At 49.1% G+C, this 13451-nt stretch overlaps 1 protein-coding gene across 4 annotated transcripts in view; it reads left to right on the top strand.

Moving 5' to 3' along the window:
* The window catches only part of LOC115208573 (monocarboxylate transporter 7), a 29192-nt gene extending 16192 nt beyond the window's left edge, over positions 1 to 13000 (top strand). The window contains exons 2-7 of one of the 4 annotated variants that reach the window (XM_029776747.1): positions 5091 to 5344; positions 8303 to 8446; positions 9416 to 9544; positions 9895 to 10824; positions 11999 to 12320; positions 12367 to 13000. In XM_029776747.1, the coding sequence (XP_029632607.1) occupies positions 5091 to 5344; positions 8303 to 8446; positions 9416 to 9544; positions 9895 to 10824; positions 11999 to 12282 (1741 nt within the window). In that variant the 3' untranslated portion in view covers positions 12283 to 12320; positions 12367 to 13000. Of the gene's footprint in view, positions 1 to 1808; positions 2233 to 5090; positions 5345 to 8302; positions 8447 to 9415; positions 9545 to 9894; positions 10825 to 11998 lie in introns of those variants that run through there. The other 3 variants (XM_029776757.1, XM_029776765.1, XM_029776738.1) reach the window with 3 other exon arrangements.
* Positions 13001 to 13451: the final 451 nt, after the last annotated feature.

The following is a 13451-nucleotide window of genomic DNA, read 5'->3' as shown; positions in this document are numbered from 1 at the left end:
TGTTTGGGTCGCATAGCCACCACGCTATGGGGGATGAAGCCAACCCTTCTCCGCTGTTTGGGTCGCATAGCCACCACGCTATGGGGGATGAAGCCAACCCTTCTCAGCTGTTTGGGTCGCATAGCCACCACGCTATGGGGGATGAAGCCAACCCTTCTCCGCTGTTTGGGTCGCATAGCCACCACGCTATGGGGGATGAAGCCAACCCTTCTCCGCTGTTTGGGTCGCATAGCCACCACGCTATGGGGGATGAAGCCAACCCTTCTCCGCTGTTTGGGTCGCATAGCCACCACGCTATGGGGGATGAAGCCAACCCTTCTCAGCTGTTTGGGTCGCATAGCCACCACGCTATGGGGGATGAAGCCAACCCTTCTCCGCTGTTTGGGTCGCATAGCCACCACGCTATGGGGGATGAAGCCAACCCGTGCAGTTTGCTGTGTGTAACCGTGTGATTGTGAAGTCTTGCATGTTGTTCATCGCAATATCAGCGGTGTTGCTGGTGCAACGTCTTTTCCCCTGACTACTTGTAGGGCGAGGGAGGTAATGGTTAGGTCAGCGGAGACAAGTGCATTGATCACTGTCACATTTTTCCTGAGGATGTATTTTAAAACGTATACATTCTATAAACATTTAACAAGACTGGGTCAACAAAAGAGGACATAGACACAGAATGTCCATGTCCTCCCTGGTATATGATGCCATTGCTAATACTGACTCAAATCACACAATCACTAGTCTATTTTACAGTACATCGGAATTTGAGGATTCCCACATTAAATACAGTATGTTTGGAATGAACCTAGCCTAGAGAACTAGGCTATAGACTACACAGTGGACTTTTAGCGATAGTCTATAATCTATCCTGGTTGTGGCTCACTGCAACGTCATCTGAGGACAAGACAAAGGTCGTCACTAGTTACCACAACCACAGAGTCATAAACCCCGCCTATTCCTACAATGTATCTTCTTAAAAACCTAACCCTAATCTTAACCCAAACATTAACCACACAGCTAACGTTATGCCCAACCTAATCCTAAATGAAGACCAAAAATGGCTGTGGTGACTAGTGACAAGCTAAGAATGGGGTCTCTAACCTATAATACTGGGGTGGGGCCTATGAAGACCCACTACCTACATTCACACAGGACGGAACATCTATACACGTGTCTTGTTGGAGAATTACCCTCATCCCTAGCTATTTCATATCGATTTCTGTTAGCAAAACACCGGTTAGATAAGGTTGTTATTGCGATGTTAAATGTTGTATAAGTGAGTGTTGTTGGCTCAGAACTGGAATAAACCTGTTCCACCCAGACAGGGGGTCTCTGGCCACATGTGCGCTCCTGGAAAGGCTATTTCATCAGTCCTCCGAAGAGCGCGCTCTCGACAAAAACCCCAGAGTAGGCTACGTCACTGGAGTGAAGGCGCTACCAAAACAGGCATAGACTACCAGTAAAAATACATACAACCGCTATTCATTCATTTGCCTAAAATGTAAAGGGAATGTATGCGTGTTACTCTGTTTTTTTATTCATACAATAATAAGAGAGATATGGATACAATTTATTTGTCTTCAATTTCAATTTAAGGGGTTTTATTGACATTGGAAACATATGTTGACATTGCCAAAGCAAGTGAAATAGATACTAGTATTATAATATACATCCAGTAGGCTACTTTTGTCCACGTAGGCGTAGGACCTACAGACTACTTCACAGATCTAATGGTATTGAAGTGTGATGACGCTCAGTGTCATGGAAGCATAACGCAGGGCTGCGCGCTCTTGAGAAAAAGGCTACAGCAGTATTTGCGCGCCCCCGCTTGAAGACCGGCTCGAGCCGGTAGGCTATAAAGAGCTGACAGACCGGTAAGGAAATAAGGAAACGGTTGATTTACTTAACAGAAGACACAGATGTGTTTTAGGCCTTGAAGAAAGAGAGGACAGATACAGTAACCAGGGAAACATAATCATCTATGATTCTCCTTGTGGATCGGACAAGAGGACATTTTTACATCAGGCTTAAAAAGATGTTGCTTTAGTCCTGAACATCTATTCGTCTGGTCGGAAGCGGAAGAGACAGATCTGGTAGACTAACGTTATAGGGAGAACATAGAAATAACATACCGATAAACTAGCTGCTCATTTTGCCATTAAAACCTGTTCATTATATTCGACAGTCGACTATTTTGTGTCGATCACTCTTCCGATTAGACTGATCGTCGCTCTGTTGGTAAGTATTTTATATTTCAACGTGAACTCTATGTGAACAACTCACTCACCCTATGTGAACAACTCACCCTATGTGAACAACTCACTCACCCTATGTGAACAACTCACTCACCCTATGTGAACAACTCACTCACCCTATGTGAACAACTCACCCTATGTGAACAACTCACTCACCCTATGTGAACAACTCACTTACCCTATGTGAACAACTCACTCACCCTGTGTGAACAACTCACTCACCCTATGTGAACAACTCACTCACCCTATGTGAACAACTCACTCACCCTATGTGAACAACTCACTCACCCTATGTGAACAACTCACTCACCCTATGTGAACAACTCACTCACCCTATGTGAACAACTCACCCTATGTGAACAACTCACTCACCCTATGTGAACAACTCACTCACCCTATGTGAACAACTCACTCACCCTATGTGAACAACTCACTCACCCTATGTGAACAACTCACTCACCCTATGTGAACAACTCACTCAGCTGCCAAGCAAGCTGTGATGCTCACTGCTTAGTGTAGCTCCGAGGCCAGGGCGTTGCTTAGTGATGACTTACCAGTAGTAGCCTAGGGGTTTTCAAACTGGGGTCCGTGACCCCCTATGGGTCTGCGGAGGTACTGCAGGGCTTCCGGTTGTTTTTTTTTAATAAATATTTTTGGGGATTTTTTTGTGTGAAAAATAATTACTTTATGAATATCGCTAGCTGCAACAGAATACCATAGTGGATACCATTTGTATGTCTTTGCGTCCAGTATGAAGGAAGTTATAGGTGGTTGTATGAGCCAATGCTAACTGAGCCAATGCTAACTAGCGTTAGCACAATCCTGGAAGACTACAGGAACATTTAGAGTGCTAGCTGTTACTGTTCATCTGACTCTGGGGAGGTAGTTAAAGGGCTTCATTGTCAAAATCTCGAACTATCCCTTTAATATGGAGGAAATTACACGAATTGGAGCTAATTACAGGGTTTTTTCTGTATAGAAAAGTCTTAGGTGGGCCATCCAAATGGTAATTTTCGGGATGAAAAAAAAGTTTGTGTCAACTTAAACGACTTAAACCAGATAGAAAACACGCAGAAAATATATTGTCCTATCTATCTATCTATCTATCTATCTATCTATCTATCTATCTATCTATCTATCTATCTATCTATCTATCTATCTATCTATCTATCTATCTATCTATCTATCTATATATATATATATATATATATATATATATATATATATATAAGAACAGAGAGAGATTGAATCAGAGTTCTCTCTATAGATTTCTAACTTAAACAAACAAAAGATGTATGAGAACACCCTAAGTCTCACCAGCCCACTATATGCTCGTGTGTCTTTCTTCTGGCTGTGTTCCTTTATACGTGCCAGGTCTGGAGGCTAGGGTTATTGTGTGTGTGTGTGTGTGTGTGTACACCTGTATTTGCCCTGCATGCCAGTGTCTCTCTCTCTCTCTCTCTCTACCCCTCTCTCCCTTTCCCTCTAAGTGCATACATACATACATACATACATACATACATACATACATACATACATACATACATACATACATACATACATACATACATACATACATACATACGCTGAGTCTACAAAACATTAAGAACACCTTCCTAATATTGAGTTTAACCTGTCTCCTCCCCTTCATCTACACTGATTGAAGTGGATTTAACAGGTGACATCAATAAGGGATCAAATCTTTCACCTGGATTCACCTGGTCAGTCTATGTCATGGAAAGAGCAGGTGTTCTTAATGTTTTTTACACTCAATATACACACACACACTATTTTCTACATTGTAGAATAATAGTGAAGACATAAAATCTATGAAATAACACATATGGAATCATGTAGTAACCAAAAAAGTGTTAAATCATCATAGATTTAGATTCTTCAAAGTAGCCACCCTTTGCCTTGATGACAGCGTTGCACACTCTTTGCATTCTCTTAACCAGCTTCATGAAGTAGTTACCTTGAAGGCTTTTCCAACAGTCTTGAAGGAGTTCCCACATATGCTGAGCACTTGTTGGCAGCTTTTCTTTCACTCTGCGGTCCAACTCATCCCAAACCATCTCAATTGGGTTGAGGTCGGGTGATTGTGGAGGCCAGGTCATCTGATGCAGCACTCCATCACTCTCCTTTTTGGTCAAATAGCCCTTACACAGCCTGGAGATGTGTTGGGTCATTGTCCTGTTGAAAAACAAATGATAATCCTGTTAAGTGCAAACCAGATGGGATGGCGTATCGCTGCAGAATGCTGTGGTAGCCATGCTGGTTAAGTGTGCCTTGAATTCTAATTAAATCACAGACCGTGTCACCAGCACCCTCACACCATCACACCTCCTCCTCCATGCTTCACGGTGGGAACCACACATGCAGAGATCATCCGTTCACTTGCTCTGCGTCTCACAAAGACGAGGCGGTTGGAACCAAAAATCAAACATTTGGACTCATCAGACCAAAGGACAGATTCCACCAGTCTAATGTCCATTGCTTGTGTTTATTGGCCCAAGAAAGTCTCTTCTTCTTATTGGTGTCCTTTAGTAGTGGTTTCTTTGCAGCAATTCGACCATGAAGGACTGATTCACGCAGTCTCCTCTGAACAGTTGATGTTGAGATGTGTCTGTTTTCTGAGGTGAAGTTAATTGCCGATTTCTGAGGCTGGTAACTCTAATGAACTTATCCTCTGCAGCAGAGGTAACTCTGGGTCTTCCTTTCCTGTGGCGGTCCTCATGAGAGCCAGTTTCATCATAGCGCTTGACTACACTTGAAGAAACTTTAAAAGTTCTTGAAAAACGTTAAAAGTTCCCTGATTGACACTCTGTCCCTCTCTCCCAGGTGCTCAGACCCAGCCATGCGGGGGTTAAAGTCAGCGGTGCGGGGGTGCGGGGGTCCATGTGTGTACGAGGCGGTGCCAGACGGAGGCTGGGGCTGGGCGGTGGCCGTGGCCTTCTTCTTCGTTGAGGTGTTTACTTACGGGACCATCAAGTCTCTGGGGGTGTTCCTCGAGGACCTCATGACAGAGTTTGGGGAGAGCAACAGCAGAGTATCCTGGGTCATCGCAATCTGCGTCTTCATCCTCACATTCACAGGTGGGTCAGAGAGAGCATCTTCATCTTCACAGGTGGGTCAGAGAGAGCATCTTCAGCTTCACAGGTGGGTCAGAGAGCCTCTTAATCATCCTCACCTTCACAGGTGGTTCAGAGAGAGCCTCTTAATCATCCTCAGCTTCACAGGTGGTTCAGAGAGACCCTCTTAATCATCCTCACCTTCACAGGTGGTTCAGAGAGAGCCTCTTAATCATCCTCACCTTCACAGGTGGTTCAGAGAGAGCTTCTTAATCATCCTCACCTTCACAGGTGGTTCATAGAGAGCCTCTTAGTCATCCTCACCTTCACAGGTGTTTCAGAGAGAGCCTCTTAATCATCCTCACCTTCACAGGTGGTTCAGAGAGAGCTTCTTAATCATCCTCACCTTCACAGGTGGTTCATAGAGAGCCTCTTAGTCATCCTCACCTTCACAGGTGTTTCAGAGAGAGCCTCTTAATTATCCTCACCTTCACAGGTGGTTCAGAGAGAGCCTCTTAATCATCCTCACCTTCACAGGTGGTTCAGAGAGAGCTTCTTAATCATCCTCACCTTCACAGGTGGTTCAGAGAGAGCCTCTTAGTCATCCTCACCTTCACAGGTGTTTCAGAGAGAGCCACTTAATTATCCTCACCTTCACAGGTGGTTCAGAGAGAGCCTCTTAATCATCCTCACCTTCACAGGTGGTTCAGAGAGAGCCTCTTAGTCATCCTTACCTTCACAGGTGTTTCAGAGAGAGCCTCTTAATTATCCTCACCTTCACAGGTGGTTCAGAGAGAGCCTCTTAATCATCCTCACCTTCACAGGTGGTTCAGAGAGAGCTTCTTAATCATCCTCACCTTCACAGGTGGTTCAGAGAGAGCCTCTTAATCATCCTCACCTTCACAGGTGGTTCAGAAAGAGCCTCAATCATCCTCACCTTCACAGGTGGTGCAGAGAGAGCCTCTTAATCATCCTCACCTTCACAGGTGGTTCAGAGAGAGCCTCTTAGTCATCCTCACCTTCACAGGTGGTTCAGAGAGAGCCTCTTAATCATCCTCACCTTCACAGGTGGTTCAGAGAGAGCCTCTTAATCATCATCACCTTCACAGGTGGTTCAGAGAGAGCCTCTTAATTATCCTCATCATCACCTTCACAGGTGGTTCAGAGAGAGCCTCTTAATCATCCTCATCCTCACCTTCACAGGTGGTTCAGAAAGGGCCTCTTAATTATCATCTTCACAGGTCTAGGATCAGAGTAGCAGTGCTAATCTGGGAATAGTTTTGTCTTTTAGATCATAATGGATCAGATTTTTATGGACAGGGGTCCTGATCCTAGATCAGCGCTCGTATAAGAGGCTTTATGAATATGGGCCAGTAAAGTTGTGTGAACAGTATTTAGACACAGAATCTGTCCTACTCACTGAACTGTGTCAATCAACTACTTCATTAAATAGTGTATAAGGTAAATGAAAAACATGTCTGTAGTAAAACTAACAGTCCTCTCTAACCCCTCTCTCCCTTTCTCCCCCTCTCTCTCCTCTTCCCCCTCTCTCCCTTTCTCCCCCTCTCTCCCTTTCTCCCCCTCTCTCTCCTCTTCCCCCTCTCTCCCTTTCTCCCCCTCTCTCCCTTTCTCCCCCTCTCTCCTCTTCCCCCTGCCTCCCTCTCTCCTTTCTCCCCCTCTCTCCTCTCTCCCCCTCTCTCCTCTCCCCCCTCTCTCCCTTTCTCCCTCTCTCTCCTCTTCCCTCTCTCTCCTCTCCCCCTCTCTCCTCTTCCCCCCTCCCTCTCTCTCCTCTTCCCCCTCTCTCCCTTTCTCCCCCTCTCTCCTCTTCCCCCTGCCTCCCTCTCTCCTTTCTCCCCTCTCTCCTCTCTCCCCCTCTCTCCTCTCTCCCCCTCTCTCCTCTCTCCCCCTCTCTCCTCTTCCCCCGCTCTCCCTCTCTCTCCTCTTCCCCCGCTCTCCCTCTCTCTCCTCTTCCCCCGCTCTCCCTCTCTCTCCTCTTCCCCCTCTCTCCTTTCTCCCTCTCTCCTCTCCCCCTCTCTCCTCTTCCCCCTCTCTCCTCTCCCCCTCTCTCCTCTTTCCCCTCTCTCCTCTCCCCCTCTCTCCTCTCCCCCCTCTCTCCTCTTTCCCCTCTCTCCTCTTTCCCCTCTCTCCTCTCCCCCTCTCTCCTCTCCCCCTCTCTCCTTTCTCCCCCTCTCTCCTTTCTCCCCCTCTCTCCTCTCTCCCCCTCTCTCCTCTCCCCCCTCTCTCCCTTTCTCCCTCTCTCTCCTCTTCCCTCTCTCTCCTCTCCCCCTCTCTCCTCTTCCCCCCTCCCTCTCTCTCCTCTTCCCCCTCTCTCCCTTTCTCCCCCTCTCTCCTCTTCCCCCTGCCTCCCTCTCTCCTTTCTCCCCCTCTCTCCTCTCTCCCCCTCTCTCCTCTCTCCCCCTCTCTCCTCTTCCCCCGCTCTCCCTCTCTCTCCTCTTCCCCCGCTCTCCCTCTCTCTCCTCTTCCCCCGCTCTCCCCCTCTCTCCTCTTTCCCCTCTCTCCTCTCCCCCCTCTCTCCTCTCCCCCTCTCTCCTCTTTCCCCTCTCTCCTCTCCCCCTCTCTCCTCTTCCCCTCTCTCCTCTTCCCCTCTCTCCTCTCCCCTCTCTCCTCTCTCCCCCTCTCTCCTCTCTCCTCTCCCTCTCTCTCCTCTTCTCTCTCCTCTTCTCCCTCTCTCTCCTCTTCTCCCTCTCTCTCCTCTCCCCCTCTCTCTCCTCTCCCCCCTCTCTCTCCTCTTCTCCCTCTCTCCTCTCCCCCTCTCTCCTCTTCCCCTCTCTCCTCTCCCCCTCTCTCCTCTTCCCCTCTCTCCTCTCCCTCTCTCTCCTCTTCTCCCTCTCTCTCCTCTCCCCCTCTCTCCTCTCCCCCTCTCTCCTCTCCCTCTCTCTCCTCTTCTCCCTCTCTCTCCTCTTCCCCCTCTCTCTCCTCTTCCCCCTCTCTCCTCTTCCCTCTCTCTCTCTCTCCCTCCAGCCCCTCTGTCCACGGTGCTCAGTAACCGGTTCGGGTACCGTCCCGTAGTGATGTTGGGGGGTTTTCTGATCAGTCTGGGTACCATCAGCTCTGCTTTCGTCTCCTCCATCAACGAGATGTACGTCACCATCGGCATCGTCTCAGGTAACGATCTAACTACTTTATACACACACACACACTCACACACACACACACCACTACTTCATGCTTCCTGCAATGGTCTATCTTGTGATACATATGTGAAATTCATTAGAAACACCTTGAACATGTTAGGAGAATAATGATCTATGTTTAGCTGTTACATTCATGCTTAGAATTCCAGCTGAAAAAGATCTGAATGAAACAAGGGACTCCTAGCAGTGCATGAGGCTGACTGATTGATGTCTGTCTCTTCCAGACCTGGCCTGTGTTTGTGGGGTAAAAACTCCCAACCCCACTGTCAAAGCTGGATTCAATTCAGATCGAAAGATATGAATGAAACGTGTGGTATCAATGTGGCCTAAACTCCCCCATCTTGAGTCTGTAGGACAGATTTGCACAACAGAAAAATCACAATTCCCAAAATTGTCCAAAATAAACCAATATTTCCTTTCAGATCCGATCTAAATAACTTTTCTTTTACAGAACGAAGCACTGCTAGCTGTCCCACTAAATAACTCTTCACCTTCCTTTAAAACAGACAGCAGCTAACTTAACAACCTCTGTCTTCTCTCTTCTTCTTTTTGTTTTTAACTGCGTCCTCTTTCAGCAGTCACCACGACAACAAGCCTGAGTGACCTATCAACCCTGACCTCTGACATCAGAGTGACCTGTCAGCCCTGACCTCTGACCTCTGACCCCTGACCTTGCTGCAGTGCCAGTGGCTGTCACACCCCTCTGTGTGTCCTGTGCTGGACCAATGATGTGTATATATCTAAGACATGGACTGAAACGTGAAACCGTCAACAGCATTTTGCACAGTGACTGTATTCACTTTGTAAACGTTATTTGACATGATCTTGATGACAAGGTACTCCTGTAATCGTGTTTTCATGTTGTTTGGTTTTATGTTAATCATGTGATTTCCAGATTGCGTGAACAATAACATGTGTTGTCATTGTCTAATGTGTCCAGGTCTGGGGTACTGCCTGACCTTCCTGCCCACCGTCACCATCCTGTCTCAGTACTTCAACAGAAGGAGGTCCCTGGTCACCGCCTTGGCCTCCTCAGGGGAGTCCTTTGCCATGTTTGCCTTCGCACCAGGTACGTTGCGGTTTCATGTGTGTTCGAAATGGCACCCTATTCCCTATATAGTGCACTACTTTTGACCAGGGCCCAATGACACCCTATTCCCTATATAGTGCACTACTTTTGACTAGGGCCCATAGGGTGTAGGGTGCTATATAGGGAATAGGGTGCCATTTCAGACACAGACTAATGAATCTCAAAGGCAGATATAGTTTTATTTTTAATTTAAAACACTTATTTTTTTGTGTGAGTGATACTGTTCTATAAATAATACCTGAAGCATTGTGGAGGAGCGTTAAAAAACAGGACTTTTAAATGTGTCCACCAGTCATTTAAAAGCACACATCTCCTCTTCTCCTCTGCAGCCTTCATGGCCTTGAAGGAGATCGTCGGCTGGCGCCACTGCCTCATTGTCATCGGTCTCATGCAGGCCTCCGTGATTGGCTGCGGCGCTCTGCTTCGACCAATCATCATCAGGCCTGACCAGGAAGTGTCAGGGGAGGTGTCCAATAAGGAGAAGCTGTCCGTTAAGCTACAGACGGTCTATGAGCTGGAGAATGAGGACACTCAGACCAACGTTAGCTCCGGGGAGTCTGAGGAGTCAGGGGATTCCGGGGTCACCTCTCTGTCTGCCTCCAGTGCTGACCTCCGGGTCACCACAGCCACGCAGGACCCCTCTGAGACCCGGGCCCTCATGGAGGACCAGGGGGAGAAGAACCAGGGGGGACAGGCAACCCTTGGAACCCCACTGAATCAGCTGGAGGCTGGGGAGAAAGAGCAGGGTGAGGCGGGTCCCCTTGTCCAACCCTCCAGACCTAAACTCCTAGACTTTTCGGTGTTAAAAGATGGAGCGTTCATCTGCTACTCTCTGTTTGGCCTCTTCGCCACGCTGGGGTTCTTCGCCCCGTCACTTTACATCATAGAACTCAGTAAGAGTCGCGGCGTCCACCCAGAAAAGTCGGCCTACATGCTCTCTGTAATGGCGGTGTCCGAGGTCTGCGGGCGCCTGTCCATCGGGGTCATTTTAAACAAGGTGCGGATGCGTAAGACCCAGGTGCTTCTGGGATGTGTAGTTCTGCTGTGTCTGGTGCTGCTTGCCTTCACCCTGGTGACTGAGTTCTGGGGCCTGGCAGCCTGCTGCTGTCTCTATGGCTTCCTGATGGGCACTGTGGGTTCTACACACATCCCCATGCTGGCAGAGGACGACGTGGTGGGCATAGAGAGGATGCCCTCGTCCGTGGGGGTCTATGTGTGTATCCAGAGCTTTGCTGGGCTGGCCGGACCACCGCTGGGGGGTAAGAGACCCTAGATGGTTGACTCTGTCTGGATCATAGTCTTCTCTCCATCTCTCTGTCTCTCCCTCTCAATATCTCTCCCTCTCTTCCCCTCTCCATCTCTCCCTCTCTCTCTCTCTCCCTCTCTCCCTCTCTCCCTCTCTCCCTCTCTCCCTCTCTCCCTTTCTCCCTCTCTATATCTCTCCCTCTCTCCTCTCTTTCCTCGCTCCCTCTCTTCCTAATCCTCTCTCTCTCTCCGTCCGTCTCCCATCTGCATCGCGTCTCTCCCTCTCTCGCCTCTCGCTCCTCTCTCCGACTCTCTGCCGTCTCTCCTCTCTCCCTCTCTCACCTCTCTATATCTCTCCCTCTCTCCTCCCTCTCTCCCTTTCTCCCTCTCTATATCTCTCCCTCTCTCCCTCTCTCTCCGTCTCTCCCTCTCTCCCTCTCTCTCCCCTTCTCCCTCTCTCCCTTTCTCCCCTCTCTATATCTCTCCCTCTCTCCCTCTCTCCTCTCTCCCTCTCTCCCTCTCTCCCTCTCTCCCTCTCTCCCTTTCTCCCTCTCTCCCCTCTCTATATCTCTCCCTCTCTCCATCTCTCCATCTCTATATCTCTCCCTCTCTCCCTCTCTCCCTCTCTCCCTCTCTCCCTCTCTCCCTCTCTCTGTCTCTCCCTCTCTCTGTCTCTCCCTCTCTATATCTCTCCATCTCTCTCCCTCTCTCCCTCTCTCCCTCTCTCCGTCTATCCCTCTCTCCCTCTCTCCGTCTCTCCCTCTCTCCGTCTCTCCCTCTCTCCGTCTCTCCCTCTCTCCGTCTCTCCCTCTCCCTCTCTATATCTCTCCCTCTCTCCCTCTCTATATCTCTCCCTCTCTCCCTCTCTCCCTCTCTATATCTCTCCCTCTCTCCCTCTCTCCCTCTCTCCCTCTCTCCCTCTCTCCCTCTCTCCCTCTCTCCGTCTATCCCTCTCTCCCTCTCTCCGTCTCTCCCTCTCTCCCTCTCTCCCTCTCTCCCCTCTCTCCCTCTCTATATCTCTCCCTCTCCATCTCTCTCCCTCTCTCCCTCTCTCCCTTTCTCCCTCTCTCCCTCTCTCCTGAACTCATCTAGAAGGTTTTGATTGCTGCTGCGCCAACCGGATGATCTTGGAGGGTCTTGGCAGATCTTTAGGCGTCTCTGACGTTGCCTCCTGTGTTTTCTCCCCAGGCCTGTTGGTGGACAAGACCCAGAACTATGGCTCAGCCTTCTACTCCTGTGCTGTGGGAATGGGCCTGGGCGCCATCTTCCTCGCCATGGTGGGGCCTGCCAAGTCCGGCCTCTGCCACCGCGGGAAGACGAGAAAACAGGAGGAGGAAGGAGAGGAGGAAGGAGGAGAGGAGGAGGAGAAGGTTTCTCAGGACAGTGGATCAGCAGATTATCTAGATGTTGATCTGGCTGTGGAGACCAGTCCCGCTAAATGGTCCCCAAAACAGGAGACCAACGTGGTCTGAACGCGGTCTGAACGCGGTCTGAACGCGGTCTGAACGCGGTCTGAACGCGGTCTGAACGTGGTTGAATAACTAAGACAGAACCAGGTCTCCTTTGGAAAAACAAGTCTTCTGAACTCAATGGGACGACCTGGTTAAATAAAGGTTCAATTAAAAAATACATGATAGCGTTTAGCCGACCGCTGCCTAACTGACCGACCAAGGAGAACCTCGACCGCTGCCTAACTGACCGACCAAGGAGAACCTCGACCGCTGCCTAACTGACCGACAAAGGAGAACCTCGACCGCTGCCTAACTGACCGACCAAGGAGATCCTCGACCGCTGCCTAACTGACCGACCAAGGAGATCCTCGACCGCTGCCTAACTGACCGACAAAGGAGAACCTCGACCGCTGCCTAACTGACCGACCAAGGAGATCCTCGACCGCTGCCTAACTGACCGACAAAGGAGAACCTCGACCGCTGCCTAACTGACCGACCAAGGAGATCCTCGACCGCTGCCTAACTGACCGACCAAGGAGAACCTCGACCGCTGCCTAACTGACCGACCAAGGAGAACCTCGACCGCTGCCTAACTGACCGACCAAGGAGAACCTCGACCGCTGCCTAACTGACCGACCAAGGAGAACCTCGACCGCTGCCTAACTGACCGACCAAGGAGAACCTCGACCGCTGCCTAACTGACCGACAAAGGAGAAGAAACACCCAACCATCTAGCAAATAAGAAAACACACACACTGTCAACATGCTACTGAGAGACTGAGTGCTGGACAAACATCTCTGTGGTACAGAATGTATACACACACACACACACACACACACACACACACACACACACACACACACACACACACACACACACACACACACACACACACACACACACACACACTGTCAACATGCTACTGAGAGACTGAGTGCTGGACAAACACCTCTGTGGTACAGAATGTATACACACACACACACACACACACACACACACACACAGCTTTGACCTGTTTACCCTCTCAGATGTCATTCACACACTTGCATTGCAGCGAACAACTATCTAAGGTGCATTCCTATTGACCAAGTCTCTCTCCTCAGAGTCAACCAAACTCCATGCATGGCTGAGACACAGGCTTTTAACATGATTACTGCTCTGTCAGTAGTTGATATAACCATGATATGAC

Source organism: Salmo trutta, chromosome 1 (genome assembly GCF_901001165.1).
Source record: "Salmo trutta chromosome 1, fSalTru1.1, whole genome shotgun sequence".
Taxonomy (NCBI): Eukaryota; Metazoa; Chordata; class Actinopteri; order Salmoniformes; family Salmonidae; genus Salmo; species Salmo trutta.
The sequence above is the reverse complement of the archived record's forward strand: the minus strand, read 5'-3'. Positions and strand labels throughout refer to the sequence as shown.